Consider the following 26,466-nt stretch of genomic DNA (forward strand, 5'->3'; position numbering starts at 1 on the left):
AGCTCTAGGCAATTCCACTTCATTATCATTTGAATTTACAGCGTTCTTCAATGGGTGCGCATGTCTGATGAAATTTTTTACCAAAATTCAACAAAAACTTATTTTTTAAATTCCCATATGGATTACTTTGAGAACTTTGCCAACAGAATCTGATGAGCATGGAATACTTCCTATCCAAATTTGCTATCAATGGTAAAATAATTTAGATATTAGTGATTTTTAATGGTATGGTATTCAGGCAGCCGTCCAAAACCTTAAGTATTTTTCAGCTCACTTGGGTCCAATAAACGTTCCCTTTGTGATTTTTAATTAAATTTGAACTATTTTTTTTTTCATGCTAAATTTTTCAAGAAAAATTTGTATAACAGTTTTTTCTGTACAAAAATTTTGTGTATAAAAAAATAGTGTATAACAATTTTTTCTATAACAGTTTTTCTATAGAAAAATTTGTGGTTTTCAAAAGGAAAATTTGTTTATAACAGTTTATTCTATAGGACAATTTGTGTATAACAGTTGTTTCTATAGAAACATTTGTTTATAATAGTTTTTCTATAAGACAATTTGTGTATAACAGTTTTTTCTATAGAAAAATCTGTGTATGACAGTTTTTATATCGGAAAATGTATGTATAACATGTTTTTTCTATAGAAAAATTAGTGTATAACAGTTTTACTGTAGAAATAAGTCTGTATAACAGTTTTATCTATAAGAAAATTTGTGTATGACAGTTTATTCTATAGGAAAATTTATGTATAACTTGTGTATAACAGTTTTTCTATAGGAAAATTGGTTTCTAGCAGTTTTTTCTATAGAACAATTTGTGTATAACAGTTTTTTCTACAGGAAAATTTGTGTATAACAGTTTTCTATAGGGAAATTTGTGTATAACAGTTTATTCTGTAGAAAAAATTGTGTATGGCCGTTTTTTCTAGTGAAAATAATAAAATATTTAAATATTAAAAAAGTATTATTTTAATATTATTTTGATACTGAACAAACCTTAATTTTCCGTTCCTATTCCTGTTGATAAGGCATAGCAGATGACTACTCGAGTTCATCTGTTTCTAATTACAACTTTTCCATTCATAGTACATTGTTATTTTAATATTCGAAATTTCTGAAAGAGTTTTATAAACTGGTGTTCTTGGATGTTAACCAATTTAGTTAATTACTATTATTAAAATTAATTTATTTGTTTAATTGTTTACAGCTACAATCATCCTCTAACTTTATTGGCGGCTGGTGCCATAGCTGGTGTACCAGCTGCTTCTTTGGTAACACCTGCCGATGTGATAAAGACCCGCTTACAGGTGGTGGCTCGATCGGGTCAAACCACCTACTCTGGAGTATGGGATGCTACAAAGAAAATTATGGCTGAAGAAGGTCCCAGAGCATTCTGGAAAGGAACAGCCGGTAGGTTTCAAAAACAACACTTTATTCTTGACAAATAAAACTTAATTATAAATTTTATTATTTACCAGCCCGTGTCTTCCGTTCATCACCACAATTTGGTGTCACCTTGGTGACATACGAATTGCTGCAACGTCTCTTCTACGTTGACTTTGGTGGCTCTCATCCCACTGGCTCAGAAGTGCACAAACCCAAAGCCATTGACACCTCCAATTTACGCATTAATGCCGATCACATTGGTGGCTATCGTGCTGCTGTACCTCTACTAAATGGTATCGAATCGAAATTTGGTCTATTCCTACCCCGTTTCGGCCACATCCAAACACAGTCGTCAGCGGCAAATACGAAAACAACATCATGATGACGATATCGTAGTTTATATTAAGTTTAAATGCCAGTTCATTTTATTTCTAATCTTTCTTTTTTCATTTTATTTTTTAAATTCTACTAAATACAATTCTTATCATTTCTTTAAGTTTAAAATAAAAATTATTTAGTTTTCATAAAACACAAAATAAAATAAAAACAATAAAAAGTGAGAAAATTTAAAAAAAATATTCTAATTCATAACTCTACAATCATTATTAAATTGTTTATTTAGTAAAGAGAAAAATAATTATTAAAAATGAAAAAAAACATCATACAAAGCAACAAATTGAGAAAATCACAAATAAAACAAACCAAAAACTCAAAAACAAATATATTTTTTGCTAGGAAAATTATTATATTTCAATAAAGTCAAAATATTAAGAAAAAACTAAATTAAACAAATATTTAAATATAACAGTATAACAGTTAGTGCTATTTGAATGATCTTTACACTTCAACATACAACAACAAACAACTACACCTAAACACACACAAAAACATTTTATAAGACAAAACGAAAATTTAAAAAAACTTAATAAGAATTATTACGATTTGATTTATTTTAAAATCTGCCATAAATGACAAAAATATATTGTAATATGAACTTTTATGGGGAAATCATTAAAGTAAGACAACATTTATTATAATAATGCCAATTGTCTGTCATTTGTTTTTGTTAGAGAAATTAAATTGAAACAAAATATAAAAAAATTTATAAAAATAATGCAAGATCTTTTTTCTATATAAAAAAAAACATTTTTAAAATAAAATAGGTAAACAAATGTATAATAGTATTGAGTATAACAGTTACCAAATAAAATTCATTCTAAATTTTACAATTTTTGTGAAAAATTATTTTGGTATAACAGTTTCAAACATTTTTATAACATACATACGTTGAAATAAATAACACTATTTAGAATTGCAATTTTTAATCATTTTAATTTTGAATTGAGAAGTTTTTCAAACTTAAATTCTTTCTCTGTGTCTTTAAAGCTAATTTAAACTGTTATACGTAAATTGTAATAGAAACCTGAAAAGAAAGAAATTAAAATAAATTATTTTTCAGCACTTATGAACCTCAACTTTTTAAATATTAAACAAAAAAACAAAAAGATAAATCAATTTAATAGTATGTAATATCTATTTACTTTATTAAACATACTACAGTTGTGTTACAAATAATAACAGAATTTAGTTTAAATAAAATTATATTGCGTTTTCTAATATGCTGCCTTTTTTACAAAATTTTATTTTTGCTACTAAATTTTTTTTACTAGCAATATTTTGCGACAGATTTCTAAATATTTGAATTTAAATGAACACCAGACGGACATCAGCCCATAAAATCCTTATTATAGTATTGTATTTCCACTGATTTCTGAGTTATTAATAGTTTTTATAAGTAAAAAATTTAATTTTCAATTTAATTTTTTTTTTTTTTTTAAAATTCAAATAAATTAAGTATTTAAATTGTTGGTAGAGTCCATCCCAAAGCGGACAGAAAACAGTACTTCTCAGATTTGTTTGGAATACATAATAACTGTGGTTAAAATCGTAGATGACAAATTCGATGGCTGTGCGCTTGTAAATGGATTCTCCCGGACATCGTTATTGCATACAGAATTTCTAATTCATTATTAGATTTCTATTAGTAACTTAGGAACTAAATGAAGATCCACTCAGAACTAAAATAAGTCATATAAGCAACGAAACGATAAATTTCGATAAAAAAAATGTTTTTTTGAACCGTTATTCATTTGAATTCTGTAATATTGCATATAAATGTTTTTTCCATGGGCATACATAATTTGAATTTCTCTAGAATTTCGAAAATAGCTTTAGTTTGATACAAAATTCATATTATTTGCATTTTGCAAATAATATGAATTAAGTTTGGAACTGTTGGTCAGATTTTATCATTTCTCATATTAAAGCTAAGAATGAAACACTTTCAAGGATTAATATAAAACTAAGTTCCAATAATTACCAAAAAACATATAAATTATACAATTTGTAATAACTTAGTTTTATCCTTGAAAGTTTTTTATTCTAATATATTACTCAAAAAACATTTATATCAGAAAGAATTATAATTATGATGTATGATTACTGTACACAGAGAAAACAGATTCGTAGTGGCAACCGAAGTTATTGACAATCGAATGATACGGATGCATACATAGAATTTTTCGGTTCTAGCAACATAAATCAGTTAATAAGGAAGAATTTCGGTTGAAGAAACCAAACTTTTGTTACCCCTTCTAAAATGTTGTAGGTACAACTGCAAAATTCGGTCACCAAGGCAGAATCATTCGAATGGAAACAAATTCGGTTACTACTACGAATCTGTTTTCTGTGTGTAAGGGAAAACATGCCAAAAATTGTAAATGGAATTCTAAGGATGATTCTTTTCTTTAAACCTTCTCTTCGCTATAATATCGTATGTTTTTACAGTGGGCAAGTTTCGATCCAGCCTATTTTTTGTCAAACTACTTACAATAATAGGAAAGTAATTTAAAAAAAGTCTCCAGATATTCATTAATAACAATCCCCCCCTCTAAGACAAAACATACAACGGGTATTGTCAGCAAATTAAACGAAGTATGAAAACTCTATCTATAGTAGTTCCCAAAACATCAGATAATGAATATTATTCGTGAATAGGAGGAAACATTCAGAACTGGCAAAAAAAATAACTCACGCAAAGTTTTGACAAGCTCACTATTATAGTTCTACAGATATTCGATAATACATATTTACTTTGCTTGGGAGGGGGCTCGTCCGAGTTAGTTTTTAATATAATAGGATACTGAATTTACGTAATTTACACACAGAGAAAACAGATTCGTAGTAGCAACCGAATTTGTTGTCAATCGAATGACTCGGTTGCACACATAGAATTTTTCGGTTTTATCACAGAAAGTCAGTTGATAAAGAAGAATTTCGGTTGCAGCAACCAAACTTTTGTTACCCCTTCTAAAATTTTATAGCCACAACTGAAAAATTCGGTCAATAAGGTCATGAATCTGTTTTCTTTGTGCGTGAAATTTAAATACACTCTCAATTACATCCACTTGATATTCGAATATAACTAAAATGCAAAACAATGTATCATCAAAAAAATTCGAAATTGATTTTATTACAAAATTTGTGTACAAAATTTTAAACTTTGACTATCAAAAATAACAAAGTTATAACCAAAATTCAAAACAAAATATAAGTTTTGAGTAATAATTAACAAATAGTATTTTACATTACTTTAGGTAGATTCCTTATATTTTTATACCCTCCACCACCATAAGTGGTGAATGAGGGTATATACATATAAGTTTGTCATTCCGTGTGTAACGTTGAGAAATATTCATCTGAGACCCAACAAAGTATATATATTATTGATCCTTATGAAATTCTATGTCGATTGAGCTATGTCCGTCTGTCCGTCTGTCTGTCTCTGTAAAACACGCTCACGTCCAAAATAGACAAACAAAATTGGTAAACTTACAAGAAAAATGTTTATTGTTCTCCTAAGCAGTTTGGTATTGAAAATCAGCAAAATCAGTTCAGTGGAACCAGAGTTATGAACCAAAATGTGAGACAACCTAAAAAAAAACATGATAATTTTAAAATTGTTTTTGTTATATGTGCAAATATATTGCAGATAATACTCACATCAAATTTAACACACGTTATTTTTATATTAAAAGGACTAACTCTGGTAAAAATTATAGGAATCGGTCCATGATTTCTCCTAGCCCCCATACAAATTTCTTCCCGAAATATAGTTCTATGGTCTGTAAATGCCTACCAAATTGCAGTATCCACACAAAATTCAGGAAAAATAAGTTTTGTGCTTAAAAAAATCACAACACCAAATTTTTTGTGGATCGGCCCATATTTGACCATAGCCCCCATATAAAGTTCAATTCCGAAAATCACTTAAATAAGCATAAATGTCTTATTAATATCGCTATTAAGTTTAAATTCGTCATAAATAGTCCAAATATATACCAAAATCGCTGTACCTAATTCTATTAAAATCGGCCCATAATTGGTTATAGCTCCCATATAAGGACCACTTCCGAAAAACACATTAACCTACATAAATATCTAAAAAATATCAATATCAAAACAAAATTTTACACAGATCCGTAATTTATATTTAGAAATCATACTACAGGATTTTGTGAATATCGGTCCATATTTGACCATAGCTCCCATATAAGGTCCACTCCGAAAATCAGTTAAGTACTCATAAATCTCTTATAAATAGCTTTATCATGCTAAAATTCGACATAAATAATAAGCATTGACATATAAATTACTGTACCAAATTTGACGCAGATTGCCCGATAATTGGTCATAGCTCCCCTATAAGGCCCATTTCCAAAAAAGATATTAACATTTCGGTTTTAAAAAATTTAAATCCGATCTGTTTCTGTTATTTTGTTTCTTCAAAATGATGATATTTTAGACACAATAATCATTTGATAATATAAAACAAGTAAGAAAGTATGACCATATAATACCCTACACTAAGTAAAAGAACAAAAACATTTATCTTTTAAAATTTCAATAATTTATTTATTTTATTTTTTTATTTTATTATTTATTTATTATAAAGTAAATTTACAAGAAATACATTTTTTTTTAAAAAAAATTAAGACTGGCTGCTAAGGCCTTCATTTATATTTTTTTGTGATTTTCGGAAGTGGGCCTTATATGGGAGCTATGACCAATTATGGACCGATCACCATGAAATTGGGTCGCGTGATTTATGGCTGTATGAAAGTTATTTATGTTTAATTTTGTGTGTATACCAACATTTTTAAGCGATTTATGCACGTTAAAGTGATTTTCGGAAGCGAGTCTATATGGGAGCTAGGACTAATTATGGACCGATCGTAACAAAATTTGGTGACATGAATTTTGTATATATAAAACTTATTTGGAGCGGAATTTGTGGAGATACATGTATATATTAAACATTTATGACCGATAAAGTCCAATTTCGAGAGGACATTTGTATGGGGGCTAGGTGAAATAATGGACCGATTTCATCCAGTTTCAATAGGCTTGGTCCTTGGGCCAACATGTACCAAATTTAATCACAATATCTTCAATATTGCGACCAGTACTCTGAGCACAAGGTTTACATGACCAGGACATGGTTTAATCAACTTAGAAAGTGATTCTAAGTCGATGGGTATACTTTAAGGTGGGTGTTAGACTAATATTTTTGGGCATTACAAACATCTGCACAAACGCATTATATCCTCCCCACTATGGTGGTGTAGGGTATAAAAAGCTATAAAATAAGTTGCTCATATGTTAAAAATTCAGCGATGACCATTTGATTACATTTTACGATAATTTTTTGACAATTTTTTGAAGCGATACTAAAGTTGAAGTTTAGTTGTTAGAAGATATGATCAATTTCTAAAATGAATTGTTAACATTCTTTATTGGAAGGTTTCCAAATCTGGCTTAGAAAGTTCCTATCCTAGCATAACTTATTTCCAAAAATTAAAATATGTCCACAGAAAATTGTATTTTCACAGTTAATTAATTGATAGAATACAATTTGAAGAATATAATATAATAACTATTTTGATTTTCATTTCAAAATTATTAGTAATACTCTACACCACAAAAGTGGGGTGGTATAGTGCTGATGTTTGTAACGTGCAAAAATATTGTCCTAACACCCACCTTAAAGTATATTAATCTGCTCAGGATCACTTTCTGAATTTGCTACCAAGGACTAAGCCTATTGAATTTGGTAAGAATCGGTCCATTATTTCTCCTAGCCCCCATACAAATGCTCTATCTGAAAGTCAAACACGCAGAAATATCTTAATTATAAACTTATCCAAACCAAATTTAGCACAAATAAGTTTTATATAAGCTGAACTCGTACTTCTAAATTTAAAATCTACCACCATTCTTGTGCTCTTCAATTCTCTTTTTACAAGAGCCCAATATCTCTACTGGCCTTAGCTCCAGGTAGTTTGGAGGATTTACCTCTCTTGGTACAAATACCACATTATTGTTCTTGTACCACTCAAGACCTTGCTTAACATAATGACAGTATGCAAATCACGCCAAAAATAAGTGGACACATTAACTAGTCCTATGACAGCATCCTCTTTTGAAAACATTCTTTGATGTAAATTTCGGTATTTATAGAGCCCTTTGTAACAAATGTTTGACTTCTTTTTAGAACAGTTCCTCTCAGGAACTTCCTTCTACCTGAACCAGATTTTCTATAAACGGACAAGTTCTCTTAATACTGTTTAATAACATAAGAATTAGTTTCACAGCAGACCTATGATTTTTTTAAGGAAAAACTTGTGTTAAGGTTTTTTCGATCTCACGCCTTAATTTAAAAAACGATCACCGAAGAATAATTGTCGGTTTTCGATTTTGAGCCGATCACGAAACTCTAGTTAATCCCCACCATATTTATGATATATATTAGCTTAGTGAGAAAACGTTCTAAATCCACGCTTTATGAAAATTGTAATTGTAATAATTCACTGTTTGTTTAAAAAATGTTTACAATTAATTATTTAAATTTTTCTCGTTGTTATAATGTGATATGCAAAAGCGCTAATTCCATTTTTGTTTTCAAAATTGCAAAATTGCAAAATTACACAAGTTTACCAAAAAAAATATTATTTTTGTTCATTGAATGAAACGTATATGATTAAGTACGATTCCCATATATACGTTACAACTTTCAAAAATATTTAAAACCAAGGATTTTAGATAGTTTTTTGTGTCTCCTGTACAATTTGTGAAAATGGACTTAGGACGTTTGAATACTAAGCTATATATATACAAAGATATAAGAAAATCATTAGAGAAAACTTTATATTATGATTTTCAATACATTTATATCTTTCAAATTTTTTTTATCTCTCTGTTGATCAAAAATGCTTGGGATTGAAAATAAGTAGAATTGGTCTGATGTTTAGGGGTGGCTCTGTTTCATTATAATTGTATTGTAGCTTAAAATAAATAATATTAACAATGCTGCTGTTATTATTGTTAACACCACTGTAGAAACATGTAAATAAATAAATGAATTATATAATTAATATATAAATATATACTATATATACAATACATAAATATAAAATTAAAGGCAAACTAATTTATTTTCCTTTAAATGCACTAAAATATTTATTTTCGGTATAATTTTCTGTTTTAATCAAATAAAAATAACACACGCTGCCGCCCATACAAATACAAAATTGAAATAAAAATTTACAAAAAGAAAAAGGTAATCTAATTCATAAGAATCAAAATTACAAATTTTGGAAGAAAAAAAATATAAACTATTGGTATTAAAAGTGTTTTCAAGTCGTTTAAGGCCAAATGGTAAAATTGCTAATAATTATTACTGTGAATAACTTAAGACATTTTTAAAATCAATAATATTTTTAAATAAAAAAATTTACAATTTCCAAATACCAAACTTTTGATATCAAACAGACATTTTTCTTTGTAATACTTCTCATATTACAACAATTACACAGTCTAAACATTTTTATTTATTTTTTTTAAATACAATATCAATTTATAAATTTACAAAATATTTAAAAATAGTACTCGTATGTTGCTATAACAAATATCCTTTTACTTTAAAACCGCTTTACAATAATAATTCTTTATTTTTTTCTTAGATATAATTATGTTTAACTGTAAGTAGTTTAAATATAAAAATTATTGCAAAAATAATTTTAGGAAAATTTCAAATAATTTCGATTAGTTTAAATTTACATAAATAGTATGAAATGTTGCTTAATCTATTTTATTATTTTATGTTTGGTTTTTTTTAGCTAAATTTATCTAATTTTCTTAAAACTAAAGAAAAAAGTAAAATTTAATACAAATTATTATAAATTATTAAAAGCAAAACTGTTGATAAATCTTTAAATAAAAATAAATAAAACAAGTATTTTAAATAAAAAAAAAAAATATTAAATTACGTTTTATTTGAATTCTTAAGGTAGAAAACTGAAATAACACCGCTGAACTTAAAGTATCTATCTGGCATTGAGTTTACTGTTAAAGTTCCTATTAACTGTGCAAATGTTTAGTATTGCAAATAAATAAACGATTTGTAAGATGAGGTGTTTAGATGTCAAAGGGGTTATTCATTTATATACATCGTTGCAATGGACTTTGAAATATCTATCATTAGATATCTATATTGCCTATATTAATAACTTAGTAATCCAGATATAGATCAAAAATGGACCAAAAATCGAGGTTGTCCCGGTTTTTTCTTTATATCTCAGCCGGTTGTAGGCTGATTTTCTCGATTTTGAATAGCAACCGAGCCGGAAGAATTTCTGATATATTGAGGTATCAATCATGTTTGTAACTTATTTGTGAGCTACGGAAAATTGATTTCACCATACAGACGGAGATGGCTATATCGACTTCGCTATCTACAACGATCCAGAATATATATACTTTGTGGGATCGCAAATAAAAAATGTAGAAATTACAAACGGAGTGACAAACTTATATAACTTTTATATCCTTGTAACTCATGGTGAAGGGTATAAAAACGAAAAATGTTATGTTATTAAATTACATGGTATGAATAAAATGAAAATGAAATATCCTGACAAAATGTTATAATGAAAGACAACGACATGAATGATTCAGAAGCGGCTTAAAAAGTTATAAAAACTCAAAATATCTAAATTCGCTAATAACTTGGCCAATAAGCGTTTAATCAAGAAAAGGAGCTCGATCTGTGATCACTCATTTTTCTGATCAAAAATCGATTTTTTATATAAAAACTCAAAATATCTAAATTCGCTAATAACTTGGTCAATAAGCGTTTAATCAAGAAAAGTAGCTCGATCTGTGGTCACTCATATTTCTATAAAAACTCAAAATATCTAAATTCGATAATAACTTGGCCAATAAACGTTTAATCAAGAAAAGAAGCTCGATCTGTTATCACTCATGTTTCTGACCAAAAATCGATTTTTTATATAAAAACTCAAAATATCTAAATTCGCTAATAACTTGGCCAATAAGAGTTTAATCAAGAAAAGGAGCTCGATCTGTGATGACTCATATTTCTTAACAAAAATCGATTTTTTATATAAAAACTCAAAATATCTAAATTCGCTAATAACTTGGCCAATAAGAGTTTAATCAAGAAAAGGAGCTCGATCTGTGATCAATCATATATCTGACCAAAAATCGATTTTTTTATATTAAAATTCAAAATATCTAAATTCGCTAATAACTTGACCAATAAGCGTTTAATCAAGAAAAGCAGCTCGATCTGTGATCACTCATATTTCTGACCAAAAATCGATTTTTTATATAAAAACTTAAAATATCTAAATTCGCTAATTACTTGGCCAATAAGCGTTTAATCAAGAAAAGGAGCTCGATCTGTGATCACTCGTATTTCTGACCAAAAATCGAATTTTTATATAAAAACTCAAAATATCCAAATTCGCTAATAACTTGGCCAATAAGCGTTTAATCAAGAAAAGAAGCTCGATCTGTGATCACTCATGTTTCTGACCAAAATTCGATTTTTTTTATATAAAAACTCAAAATATCTAAATTCGCTAATAACTTGGCCAATAAGCGTTTAATCAAGAAAAGGAGCTCGATCTGTGATCACTCATATTTTTAAACAAAAAGCGATTTTATATATAAAAACCCAAAATATCTAAATTCACTAATAACTTGGCCAATAAGCGTTTAATCAAGAAAAGCAGCTCGATCTGTGATCACTCATATTTCTGACCAAAAATCGATTTTTTATATAAAAACGCAAAATATCTAAATTCGCTAATAACTTGGCCAATAAGCGTTTAATCAAGAAAAGAAGCTCGATCTGTGATCACTCATGTTTCTGACCAAAAATCGATTTTTTATATAAAAACTCAAAATATCTAAATTCGCTAATAACTTGGCCAATAAGCGTTTAATCAAGAAAAGGAGCTCGATCTATGATATTTCTGACCAAAAATCAATTTTTTATATAAAAACTCAAAATATCTAAATTCGCTAATAACTTGGCCAATAAGCGTTTAATCAAGAAAAGGAGCTCGATGTGTGATCACTCATATTTCTTAACAAAAATCGATTTTTTATATAAAAACTCAAAATATCGAAATTCGCTAATAACTTGGCCAATAAGCGTTTAATCAAGAAAAGAAGCTCGATCTGTGATCACTCATGTTTCTGACCAAAAATCGATTTTTCATATAAAAACTCAAAATATCTAAATTCGCTAATAACTTGGCCAATAGCGTTTAATCAAGAAATGGAGCTCGATCTGTGATCACTCATATTTCTTAACAAAAATCAATTTTTTATATAAAAACTCAAAATATCTAAATTCGCTAATAACTTGGCCAATAAGTGTTTAATTAAGAAAAGAAGCTCGATCTGTGATCACTCATGTTTCTGACCAAAAATCGATTTTTTATATAAAAACTCTAAATATCTAAATTCGCTAATAACTTGGCCAATAAGCGTTTAATCAAGAAAAGGAGCTCGATCTGTGATCACTCATATTTCTGACCAAAAATCGATTTTTTATATAAAAACTCAAAATATCTAAATTCGCTAATAACTTGGCCAATAGGCGTTTAATCAAGAAAAAGAGGTCGATCTGTGATCACTCATATTTCTTAACAAAAATCGATTTTTTATATAAAAACTCACAATATCTAAATTCGCTAATAACTTGGGCAATAAGCGTTTAATCAAGAAAAGGAGACCGATCTGTAATCACTCATATTTCTGACCAATTCGCTAATAACTTGGCCAATAAGCGTTCAATCAAGAAAAGGAGCACGATCTGTGATCACTCATATTTCTGACCAGAAATCGTTTTTTTATATAACTTGTCTCAAAATATCCAAGATCGAGCTCGATCTGTGATCACTCATGTTTCTATAAAAACTCAAAATATCTAAATTCGCTAATAACTTGGCCAATAAGCGTTCAATTAAGAAAAAGAGCTCGATCTGACCAAAAATCTATTTTTTATATAAAAACTCAAAATATCTAAATTCGCTAATAACTTGGCCAATAGGCGTTTATTCAAGAAAAAGAGCTCGATCTGTTATCACTCAAATTTCTGACCAAAAATCGATTTTTTATATAAAAACTCAAAATATCTAATTTCGCTAAAAACTTGGCCAATAAGCGTTTAATAAAGAAAAAGAGCTCGATCTGTGATCACTCATATTTCTTAACAAAAATCAATTTTTTATATAAAAACTCACAATATCTAAATTCGCTAATAACTTGGGCAATAAGCGTTTAATCAAGAAAAAGAGAACGATCTCTGATCACTCATATTTCTGACCAGAAATCGTTTTTTTATATAACTTGTCTCAAAATATCCAAGATCGAGCTCGATCTGTGATCACTCATGTTTCTATAAAAACTCAAAATATCTAAATTCGCTAATAACTTGGCCAATAAGCGTTCAATTAAGAAAAAGAGCTCGATCTGACCAAAAATCTATTTTTTATATAAAAACTCAAAATATCTAAATTCGCTAATAACTTGGCCAATAGGCGTTTATTCAAGAAAAAGAGCTCGATCTGTTATCACTCAAATTTCTGACCAAAAATCGATTTTTTATATAAAAACTCAAAATATCTAATTTCGCTAAAAACTTGGCCAATAAGCGTTTAATAAAGAAAAAGAGCTCGATCTGTGATCACTCATATTTCTTAACAAAAATCAATTTTTTATATAAAAACTCACAATATCTAAATTCGCTAATAACTTGGGCAATAAGCGTTTAATCCAGAAAAGGAGATCGATCTGTAATCACTCATATTTCTGACCAATTCGCTAATAACTTGGCCAATAAGCGTTGAATCAAGAAAAGGAGCACGATCTGTGATCACTCATATTTCTTAACAAAAATCGATTTTTTATATAAAAACTCAAAATATCTAAATTCGCTAATAACTTGGCCAATAAGCGTTTAATCAAGAAAAAGAGAACGATCTGTGATCACTCATATTTCTGACCAGAAATCGTTTTTTTATATAACTTGTCTCAAAATATCCAAGATCGAGCTCGATCTGTGATCACTCATGTTTCTATAAAAACTCAAAATATCTAAATTCGCTAATAACTTGGCCAATAAGCGTTCAATTAAGAAAAAGAGCTCGATCTGTGATCACTCATGTTTCTGACCAAAAATCTATTTTTAATGTAAAAACTCAAAATATCTAAATTCGCCAATAACACTCAAGTTTCTGACCAAAAATCGATTTTTTTTATAAAAAATCAAATATCTAAATTCGCTAATAACTTGGCCAATAGGCGTTTAATCAAGAAAAAGAGCTCGATCTGTTATCACTCATATTTCTGACCAAAAATTGATTTTTTATATAAAAACTCAAAATAACTAAATTCGCTAATAACTAGGCCAATAAACGTTTAATCAAGAAAAGGAGCTCGATCTGTGATCACTCATATTTCTTAACAACAAAAATCGATTTTTTATATAAAAACTCAAAATATCTAAATTCGCTAATAACTTGGCCAATAAGCGTTTAATCAAGAAAAAGAGAACGATCTGTGATCACTCATATTTCTGACCAGAAATCGTTTTTTTATATAACTTGTCTCAAAATATCCAAGATCGAGCTCGATCTGTGATCACTCATGTTTCTATAAAAACTCAAAATATCTAAATTCGCTAATAACTTGGCCAATAAGCGTTCAATTAAGAAAAAGAGCTCGATCTGTGATCACTCATGTTTCTGACCAAAAATCTATTTTTAATGTAAAAACTCAAAATATCTAAATTCGCCAATAACACTCAAGTTTCTGACCAAAAATCGATTTTTTTTATAAAAAATCAAATATCTAAATTCGCTAATAACTTGGCCAATAGGCGTTTAATCAAGAAAAAGAGCTCGATCTGTTATCACTCATATTTCTGACCAAAAATTGATTTTTTATATAAAAACTCAAAATAACTAAATTCGCTAATAACTAGGCCAATAAACGTTTAATCAAGAAAAGGAGCTCGATCTGTGATCACTCATATTTCTTAACAACAAAAATCGATTTTATATATAAAAACTCAAAATATCTAAATTCGCTAATAACTTGGCCAATACGCGTTTAATCAATTAAAATAGCTCGATCTGTGATCACTCATATTTCTGACCAAAAATTGTTTTTTTATATAAAAACTCAAAATATTTAAATTCGCTAATAACTTGGCCAATAAGCGTTTAATCAAGAAAAGAAGCTCGATCTGTGATCAATCATATTTCTGACCAAAAATCGATTTTTTATATAAAAACTCAAAATATTTAAATTCGCTAATAACTTGGCCAATAAGCGTTTAATCAAGAAAAGGAGCTCGATCTGTGATGACTCATGTTTCTATAAAAACTCAAGATATCTATTCGATAATAACTTGGCCAATAAACGTTTAATCAAGAAAAGAAGCTCGATCTGTGATCACTCATATTTCTGACCAAAAATCGATTTTTTATATAAAATCTCAAAATATCTAAATTCGCTAATAACTTGGCCAATAGGCGTTTAATCAAGAAAAAGACCGGGATCTGTGATCACTCATATTTCTGACCAAAAATCGATTTTTATATGAAAACTCAAAATATCTAAATTCGCTAATAACTTGGCCAATAAGCGTTTAATCAAGAAAAGGAGCTCGATCTATGATATTTCTGACAAAAAATCGATTTTTTATATAAAAACTCAAAATATCTAAATTCGCTAATAACTTGGCCAATAAGCGTTTAATCAAGAAAAGGAGCTCGATCTGAGATCACTCATATTTCTGACCAAAAATTGATTTTTTATATAAAAACTCAAAATATCTAAATTCGCTAATAACTTGGCCAATAAGCGTTTAATCATGAAAAGGAGCTCGATCTGTGATCACTCAGGTTTCTGAACAAAAATCGATTTTTTATATAAAAACTCAAAATATATAAATTCGGTAATAACTTGGCCAATAAGCGTTTAATCAAGAAAAGGCGATTGATCTGTGATCACTCATGTTTCTGACCAAAAATCGATTTTTTATATAAAAACTCAAAACTTAATCAAGAAAAGGAGCTCGATCTGTGATCAGTGATCACTCATATTTCTGACCAAAAATTAATTTTTTATATAAAAACTCAAAATCTCTAAATTCGCTATTAATTTGACCAATAAGCGTTTAATCAATAAAAGCAGCTCGAACTCAAAATATGTACATTGATTTACATGTCTTCTGTCGTTGTAAGACTTAACAACAAACTTAAATTCTTTGTCTCTCAGTAGCGCTTCTATATATATTTTATTCTATGTCCTATTGTATAAAAATTATAATTCAATTGACTATTTTTACCCTTTTCAAACCGCTTCTCACAAATTCACAAATCGAACACAAGCATTTTTTTAACTTGGACAGGACAACGTCTGTCGGGTCAGCCAGTTTATAAATAATTATATGAAAATAGCTGGATGAGATGTTAATCTCTCAAAAAGAAACTTAGTGGTACTTTTCCTTTTTTCAAAAGATATTTTTAGATTCTTTTAAATACCTGCAACTAGAAAGATGATAACACTTGAATATATATTTCAGTATACGCTAACGATTAATTATTCGTTTTATTATTTTTGTTTTTCGTTGATATCTTTATAAAAGTATAGCTTGATCATATTTTAATGCGCTAAAGAGAAATTTAAATTCGACAAATTTTACAATGTAAGTTTTTTAATAAAACAATACAATTTAAATATTTGAAATAAGCACTTTCGTGCCTCTTCAGATTATGTTTAAATACAGTGATTTCATTAAGAAAATTTCCAATTCACTACACAAAGAAACAAAACACATACAAAGTTTATGCAAAAATATTTACAATTTTCACATTCTATGCAGTATAACACATTCATTTTCAAAATCAATAGGTTAATGGGTCTAAAATATTAAAGAAAATATAAGAAAAATACCATAAAATTACAGCCAAGTTCAAAGCAGAGATTCCGAAACAGTGTAACGGTCACTGCCACATGCAACCTGCAGTCTGATCATGTGGCACACATGACAATTGAAATGCACTTTGTGGTTGGTTGCTATACATATAATTATTATGGGCTGGCAATGGAATACATGGAAGAAATGTTACTCTTCACTGCTTCATTAAATGATAAAAGCAGAAGACAGATTTTTTTATATAAAATACCTGATGTGTAGGAAACAAACTTTCAGTTGTTTAGCGAACGGAGAATAGTTAATAATAATTAAGCGGTTACAGTGGATTATTGGCAAAAATGTGTAAAAACAAGAATAAATTATTAATAAAAAAGGATACTATTGGGTGTCTATTAAAAGATTTCATGAAAATCCTTATAATATTAACCATAACAAATTTAAATAACACAAATGCTCTACCCACCACCACAAGAGACACTAAATCACAGAGCAGTGGGCCACAAATATCATGGATACAACAAATGCGAGTTCTACGTCAGCTAATAAAAGCGTGTGAAATTGTATGAAAACACATTAAAAAAAAATATAAATAAAAAGTGTCTAAATATTTGTCTGTATTCTTTGAATAAGCCTCTAATAAAAAACAAAATACAAATCCTTTTTTAAAATTTGTTTTTAGTCCTCACCGCCGAATGTCACCACCACTTGGCAGTGCTTAAAAATGACAAGTTTAAATATTGTCGATGACATGACAAGGCGTCAAATAATATACTTATGGCCAGGTATGAGATTTGTTAAAGCACTGGATACAAAGGAAAATCAAGTGTCATTGAGCACAAATCAAAAAAAGTATGTGAATGGAAAATGTATAGAAATTTGTTTAAGAAAGTGAAATTGATTTTTTTGTGATTTTTTTTTAATGTTTTATGATTATGTTAAGTGATTTTTTGCAACGTAAGGATTTGCAGTATTTGACCTGGTTTGATCGTTTGGCTTTAAGTTTTACTAAAATGTTGAACACTCATATGTTGGAGATTAATTTAAAGGAATTATCAGAAGCATATGTGGAGAATGTGAAAAGAAAAGGTAAGACTTTTTCGATTTTTATGAACACATTTTTTTTACCCAAAAAAGTTTTTTAATCCAAAAAATGTTATGTGATTCATTAAGAGTTTTCGTAGTTTAATTTTAAATAATACTTTTAAAATAAAATTGGTTGTCGGAATCATCTTTATGACCCCAGAGAACAATCCCTGACATTTACTTTTTATAGACAATTTCTTCAAATGTTAGCGAACGCTTTGTTACGAAATTTACACTGCGTTCTTTGTAACAATATATTGTTGTCATCCATGTTTTAGTTATTGTAAACATTTTTATGTTCATCCCAATTATAAATTTGAGTATCTATATTGATAAAAGAATGATAACTATGCAAACATATTATATTATTTACAATCATTTAAATCTACAAATAACCATTAAATATTAAGTTTCTATATGTGTACTCATAGTATGTGGAAGATGCAAACAAAATATGTCTACATTTACCTCCAAAATCAGTATGAAAAGCACTAATTTTGTATTGGAAAACTGACTGATTTTCATACAAAAATTTAAATATTGTTTTCCGACCGTGTTTCTGAATCAGCCCCTAAATAATAATGTTTGCATTAGTGTTTATTGTTAGTCTAAGTTTGTCTAACCTAAACAACAATAAATTTAAAATTAGATTTTGTAATCAAAAAAAATAACTTTTATTGATAATAATATTATGATTATGATTACTTCAGAACCAGTGAGACCATATTTGTTTTTTATACCGAACATCAAAAATTTGTCATTCCGTTTGTAACGCATCAACACTTGGATCCTCAAAAGATTCTGAGAATCTCTGTTGATAAAGTTTGTTTGGTTTGTATGGAAAATATCACCTAGCCCTCATATAAATTTTTTCCCTGGAATACTGTTTAAGCAGTCATAATTATGTTGATTATGCAGCAATTGGGCAACATTTGTCCATAGTCCACATACAAGAAAATTACTTGAACATTCATAATTGTCTTATAATAACGAAACATAATACATACATATATATTTTGATTTAAAACTGAAAACTTTAGCTTTTAAACAGAAAATATTTTTAAAAATCGGTTGAAAAATGGCTGAGTTATGGAAATTTAAAGCAAAATACAGTCAGTTGAAAAAAAATTTATTTATTAGTGAAAAAATTTTATTTTTTTTCCATATTCAATTTTTTTTTTAAATATTTTTCATGTTTTTGATCCGACTTATATAAAAATATTGAATAAACCTATTTTACAGGAAACAATTTCAAATATCCTACTATTACAATCAGATTTTTGGTTCAGAAGATATACCCCTTCAAAGTTGACTGATTTTCAATGTTCAAAAGAACAGACCATTTTGATGTAATTTGGTCCGATTTCATATACAGTATCTCGAAAACTATCCATTTTGTCAATATTTCTCCACTTTAATGGAAAATAAAAAAAACTATCAGTTTCTATATTTGCCATATTTTCAAAATAAGTTCTCTGATTATTCCTATACCTAATGCTAAAATTTCCAGCTGCCCGTCCTTGCCCCATTTTTAGCTAGATGTAAAATTTTGAAAAAAAAAATATTTGGGCAACTTATGACATATAACCGTGAAACCCATTAGATACACCTTCTTTTACGGATTGTGAGCAATATTTTACAACAAATTCAAAAATTTTTTTTTAAATCTTATCTGGAATATTTTACGAAAATTTAAAAATAAATTAAAAAAAATAATCTTCTCTGTAATAATTTGAAATCATAAAAGCATTTAAAATGCAACTAAAAAAATCAAAAATTTGAAAAATTAATTTATTTTACTTCCCATAAAATAGATTTTTCCACAAATTTCAACATTGCTAACCCATAAGCGTAGAACCCTTTTCAAACACTCATTTCATAGGTTGATCAATTACACTCTGCTACAAAATGACACTTTTTGTCAGAACTTGAATAGCCACCTAATGGAGGTTGTCGGCCTAGATGAGGACATACTAAAACCGTTTTCAAAGATTTTAAAACACCCTCAAAATTTTGAGTTATTTTGAAAAAACTGTTTTAGGGTAGGTCGTAGTACTTTAGTACCTCTAACTCACACATTTTTAGACCGATATCAAAATTTTAAACAATTATAGTTAGGTAAAGAATTAAGCTTTCATAAAATGTATGTATAAGATCTATATTCCTAGAAATTGTATAAGTTTTTATAAATAGTTTGGCTTTCATTTTTATTTTTTTGCTAATTTTTTAAATTCAACAATAGTTATTTTAATTTTTGTCTATGAAACCCTATTTTTTTGCACAGTATTTTATAGGCAATTTTATATAGTTGTTAAAATCGGTTTATACTTGCAAAAGTTATTAAACTTTTTCGAAAAAAAAATCCACAAAATTTACATTGTAAATTAAAAATTGTAGAAAAATTTTTTTTTTAAGTTTTTTGTTTTTTTAATTCATATGCGCTGGGGACGAAAATACTAAAAAAGGTGTTAATGAAAAGTTGAATAACTTTAACAATTTTCATCCGATTTGAATAATTAAATGGTTTGTTAAGAACTAAATTTCCTTAATACATTGGTATAAATTTTTATAAGCTTCCATATCAAAATAAGCAATGAAGAGCGATTAAAATCAAAAAAGTTGATAAATTTCGTTTTTCTTTTAGATATTCTTAACAAAAACAATACTTACAATTAACAAATGTATCAAAAAATGCACGTCATTTTAAATCGTAATCAGTTTTCTTTTTAACACCGTTTAAAAATTTAAAGTCGGATAGAGACTGACTGAGTTACAGATTGATAAGTTCACGGACATAACAGAAAACGGTTTTTTCAGAATAACTTCTGAATTTGAAGAATTTCTAATGTACTCAGCAAGCCCTATAACCTACGCTAGGTCGTTTTCCAGGTTTTTTTTCCATCGTAGCACCGTGTATCATAACCTTTTAAATTTTTTGATTATCTCATTTGGTTCAAAAGTTACGATTTTTGTAACGAAAAAACTCAAATGGCGCCACTGTGATTTTTATTAATTGCAAAGGTCTTTGAAATATCTATCATTAGATATCCATATTGTTTTATTAACGACTTAGTATTCCATATAGGTAAAAAATAAATAAAAAACTCAAGGTTGTACTGGTTTTTTTCATATATCTCAGCCATTTGAGGGCCGAACCGGGTCTAAGCGAGAAGATAGATCTATGTAAGATATTTGGTATTTTGGTTATTTCAACATACAGACGTACATGTCTATATCGACTCCGCTATTTATAACGATCCAGAATATATATATTTTATGGGATCGCAAATTAAAAATTTAGAAACTACAAACGTAATGACAAACTCATGGTGAAGGGTATAAAAAGAACACCCAAGAATTTATGTGAAAAAACAGAAAAAATCTAAAAAAACTAACATATGATACGAAAAGAATATTTTACTGTTTCACGATCAAAGAAAATTAAAATATGTTGAAAAATTGCGTTTTTGATAATTCAAATCATTCTAACTCATCCAATTTCTAACTGATTTTCAAAAATTATCTTCTATTTGAAAGGTAAAATATTTATATGTTTTAAATAAAATAAACAATTTTAAAAGCAATTTCCGTCTATCTGTATGTCTGTCTGTCTATGTAAAGATAGAGACGAAGTCTCTATGTATAATTCTCTATGGTAAAGTAAAATAAAAAAATATAAACAAAAAAATTTTATAACAAAAGATTTTAAGTTATAATTCTCCAGATATTCGATAATAAATATTTACTTTGTATGGGAAAGGGCACGTCCTTTTCTCCAATCCCATTAATTTTTTTGCATAACAGGATTTCAGGCATCAACATAATTTACATAAAGTTTAAATATACTCATAATTACAGTTCACTTAATATTCGAAAATAACTGCATACTTGATATGTGAGATACCACTTCAATGTTCTGATACCACCCATTTTTATATATTAAACAAAATTACTCATTTCGATCTTTACTTTAACTATTATAATTATCCATATATTCAATTACAACTATTTTCTTTATATGGTAAGGGTGATTCCCACTAAGCCGTTCGCTCCCAATTTTGGCCAAACATCGTAAAGATATAAGAAAGTGATTCCGACAAAGCTCAAAACTTAAAGACCTACACAGAGAAAACAGATTCGTAATAGTCACCGAATTAGTTCCCAATCAAATGATGCGGTTGTACATGTAGAATTTTTCGATTCTATCGACAGAAATTCAAGAAGAATTTCGGTTGAATCAACCATAGTTTTGATACGCCTTTTGAGCCCATTTTTAGGTAAACTTCGTACAGCAAGGAATACATCCATACTAAGCTTACATTCCATAACTATATAAATTTTTGCATATGTGCTTACTAGAGCGTATCACCTTATAAGCAAGAAAAAAAAAGTTCGCCTTACACTCCCTAATATGAAGTATTTCAGCAATGTAGGGGTCGCCTTTTTACATTTTTTGTTATATCTTTGGCATTTACAGTCGGATATTAAAGTATGATACACTGCTTACATGGCCACTAATATTAACTGGTCCATTTTCAGCAAAATTACGTAAAATTATAAAAAATATTTCAAAGTTTAAAGAATCTCCTATAAGCTACAAACAAAAAAAAAACAAATAAACAAAAATATATTCATTATACTCTACTTCACCATAGTGGGACAGGGTATAATGAGTTAGTGCTGATGTTTGTAATGTGCAAAAATATTTTCCCAACACCCAGCTTAAAGTATACCAATCTGCTCATAATCACTTATTGAGTTGATTTTCATTATCATTATTTCTCCTAGACCCACACAACTGTCCTATCTGAAAATTGTAAAGTTCTCACATTTCTTTTCTGAACTATTTACTATTTTTTTAACTATTTATTCGTTAAATCTATTAAAAATGTCGGATTTAAATTCGTCTCTTTCAGATTCATCGTTAGCTAACAACACAGACCCTGTCGGCACAGCCCGCCACAGACGACAACGTTTCAACATGATGATAACAATGATGTTTGGAGTGACTGCTCTGGGAGCCGTACTCGTACCCATGGGCTTTCAGATGTTATCAGTGGTTAGTGGCAAGGCTCTACTCTTAGCTAAAATGGCTCTTTTATTGGCCTCCATTAATGGCCTAAAACGGGTAAGTTTTGAGAGACACAAAAGAAATTAAAAAAAAAAAATATTCCAAAAATTAAGTTTAATTATCTGTTAACTTACTTTAGGTGGCCAATAGCGGGGTCCACTACGGTCTCTATCATGTACCTGGGGAGCATTATGGTAATTATTTCGATCGTGGAGACCTGCATCATCCAAGAAATGTACAAAACGTAGCATCAGCAGGCCAGCCAATCGACTTGGGTTTATCTTTATAAAGAGACAACGGCAACTCGGTTGAATTGTTAAGGTGGAGGAGAGCCAAAAAAGCTTTTGTGTGTCTTAGCTAAGTTTTAAACCTTATACGTAAAAAAGTTTTTCTAAAGAAAATTGTTAGTTAATAAAAAAAAAAGATGACAACAACTTGTTGCAAACTAATTCATTCATAAATTTTTGTGTTTTTTTCCTTTTTGAGAGTGAGAGTGAGTATGTGTTTTGAAAGCTTTTTTTGTAAAGGATTTTTGTATAAAAGGACTTGTAGTGTCTAACATCTAACATTCTAACGACGGTTGACCAAGTAAACGGTCGTTAAGAACTAAATATTAAAACATTAAATAAAAATTATTTGAATTTTAAAAACGGTTATTTTTCTGCTGCGCTAATTTAGCATAAGAAAAGTGTAGTGAGTAAAAAGCAAAGTGAAGTTAATTCAATTTAATTGTTTTTTGGTGTGACAATTTTACCAAACATAGAAAAATTAGAGTGTTGCAGATTAAATTAAATGCTTGTTTTTTTGGGAGAATTTGTCTTAAGCATTTCACTTGTCAATTTGTTGCGCTAATAAAATTATTATTTTTTTCCATTCCTCTGTGGCAATATTTTCCAATAAAGCAGCAGCAGCTTTGGCCATTTGAAACGTGATTGTGTTTATTTTTGGGGGAAATAAAAACTAAAAGTTATACAATTGAGATTAAGTACAAAACATAATTTCTTATTTGAAAACAACAAGTGTTTTGTGTGTTGCTTAAATCTTACAAAAACCAACCAAAAAAAAGAGAAGTAAAAATAGAAAAGGATAAACTGTCTAAAGCTAAAAAGGACATTATTGAATAACTGCACGTATTTCTAGTGATTGAAGTGTTAATTTAATTTTGTTCTCGTCTTGTCTTGTCTTGCGTCAGTGAAGATTTAATCAAACAGCAGAAGTCACATTAAAAAGCCAGAATATTTTATGATCATATTTTATGTATTAATGTACTAATTTGTCACTTGTTGTTTGTTTAGAATTAAAACAAATATAAAGGACAATAAAACACATTTTGCCACTTATTCATCTGTTGGCCTTTTTTTTGTCTGTCGTCAGAAGTTAATTAAATTTTATTAACCCAAAACGTAAAAACGACTGAAATAGAAAAACAAAAATTTAAGCCAAAGCAACTTGACTCTATTAAGATTTATTTACTTAGTGGGAAGAAATCGCAACAGTCTGCACACATAAAGAATTTCATCAACATCTTTTTTCGGCACCAGCAAGCATCAAGTGAAAGAGAAACATCCAAATCCCAGCATCACAATCATTCAAAATGAAGGCTGTTGTATTTCTTTCATTGTCAATTATTGTGTTGAGTGTTAAGGTAAGTTTGTATCCTTTTTAAATCCTTTTAAAACATACATACATTTCAGTACATTATTTTTTTTTATATGTAAGTAAGTGAATGTAGGTGTAATGTAAAAATAAACCCTTCCTTCTTGTTATCCTTCATCGAAATAATAATAAAAAAAACATATGTTGCATATGAATAAATATATGAAGGTGTACATTAGAGTGTCTCGAAGTTAAATTTGAAATCTTTAGGGAAAACTAGTAAACACAGGTTTTTGGCAACATTTCATGTCCGCTCGTTTTATGTTTTGAACAAATATTTTATTAAACTTTTCACAAAGTGAAACTAAAGTATCAATCACAGGGCAACAAAATCGAATAAATTTTAAAGGCTTTTTAAACCACTATCCAATTTTGATGTATTGTTGTACCAGTAGTATAAATATGGTCCAAATTTTAAATTCTATGGAGAAGTTTTTTTTAAATTTTTTTTTTGTAAAATTGTGAATTTTTTTTAGACGTTTCTCCACATAATTTATGATAAGTCAAAATGGATTAGTCCGATATTATTAAAATAAACTTAGAAAAGTTTTAATTTACATAACCTTTAATCCCTTTATATATTGCATTTTAATCGGCTCAGTAGTTTCGGAGTTATAATAACAAATTGAAACAAAAAATAATTTTTTTATGTGTAAATAGCAAATTTTTTTTTTTTTTAAATCATGAAAATTCAAAAACGGCAGAAATTTTTCAAGTTTATTGCTTTGTCGCAAACCCACATATAATAGCAAGAAACTGAGATATATTTTACATGTGTTTTGTTATTGTAACTAAATTTTAACAATAACAAAACACATATAAAATGTACACTCAAAGTACACGATTTTACGCACATACAATTTTCGAAAAATAAGGTTAATTATGAATAAATTCAAAAATAATCCATCGATTTTTATGACTGATATGTCATTTTGTTCCTATTACATGTGGCTTTGCGATAGAGCAATAAATCTAAAAAATATCGGCCGTTTTCGATTTTTCATGATTTTTTTAAAACAAAAATTTTTTTTATTTTCACGTAAAAAATATATTTTTAGCTTCAATTTGTCTTTATAACTCCGAAAATACTAAGCCGATTAAAACGCAATATATATGTGAAAATTTGTTCATAGCATGGCGAAAATATTTTCAAAATTCAATCAATCGAAAGAAGAACATTAACTACTCAATTTTATGTATATCATACATAAAATGAAAATTTTGTGAAAATGAGCGAATTCACTTAATTGTGAATAAATTCGAAAGTTAGTCATGTTTTACGATCGATATCTCATTTTGTTCCTATTATATGTGGCTTTGCGATAAAGTAATAAATTTAAACAATTTCTGCCGTTTTAGATTTTTCATGATTTTTTTAAAACAAAAAAATTTCTTATTTTCACATAAAAAATATATTTTTTGCTTCAATTTGTTATTATAACTCCGAAATTACTCAGCCGATTAAAACGCCATATATACGTGAAAATTTGTACATTGCATGGGGAAAGAGTTTTCAATATTCAATCAATCGAAAAAAGAACATTAACTACTCAATTTTATGTATATCAAAGAAAAAAATAAAATTTTGTGAAAATGAGCGAATTCACTTAATTGTGAATAAATTCGAAAGTAAGTCATGATTTTTCATGAGTATTTTAAAACACAAAAATTAGCTATTTTCACATAAAAAATATATTTTTTGCTTCAATTTGTTATTATAACTCCGAAACTAATGAACCGATTAAAATGCAATGTATAAACAGATTGAAGGTTATATAAATTTGAACTTTTCTAAATTTACTTCAATAATATCGGACTAACCCTTTTTGAGTTGTCATAAAATATGTTGAGAAACATCTAAAAAAAATTCACAATTTTAGAAAAA

At 28.2% G+C, this 26,466-nt stretch overlaps 2 protein-coding genes across 4 annotated transcripts in view; both read left to right on the top strand.

Moving 5' to 3' along the window:
- aralar1 (calcium-binding mitochondrial carrier protein aralar1) overlaps positions 1-2,109 on the top strand; it is an 80,669-nt gene extending 78,560 nt beyond the window's left edge. For all 3 annotated transcript variants that reach the window (XM_065515209.1, XM_065515211.1, XM_065515210.1), the window contains exons 11-12: positions 1,211-1,413; positions 1,482-2,109. In XM_065515209.1, the coding sequence (XP_065371281.1) occupies positions 1,211-1,413; positions 1,482-1,771 (493 nt within the window). In that variant the 3' untranslated portion in view covers positions 1,772-2,109. The remainder of the gene's footprint in view (positions 1-1,210; positions 1,414-1,481) is intronic.
- Positions 2,110-17,175: 15,066 nt separating this feature from the next.
- On the top strand, positions 17,176-23,214 carry Osi23 (DUF1676 domain-containing protein Osi23). The gene is made up of 5 exons (XM_065501387.1): positions 17,176-17,331; positions 17,451-17,620; positions 17,712-17,857; positions 22,771-22,982; positions 23,065-23,214. Exons 1-5 carry the CDS (start codon positions 17,176-17,178, stop codon positions 23,212-23,214), a joined length of 834 nt encoding a protein of 277 aa, XP_065357459.1.
- Positions 23,215-26,466: the final 3,252 nt, after the last annotated feature.

This window comes from Calliphora vicina, chromosome 1, assembly GCF_958450345.1.
Source record: "Calliphora vicina chromosome 1, idCalVici1.1, whole genome shotgun sequence".
NCBI lineage: Eukaryota > Metazoa > Arthropoda > Insecta > Diptera > Calliphoridae > Calliphora > Calliphora vicina.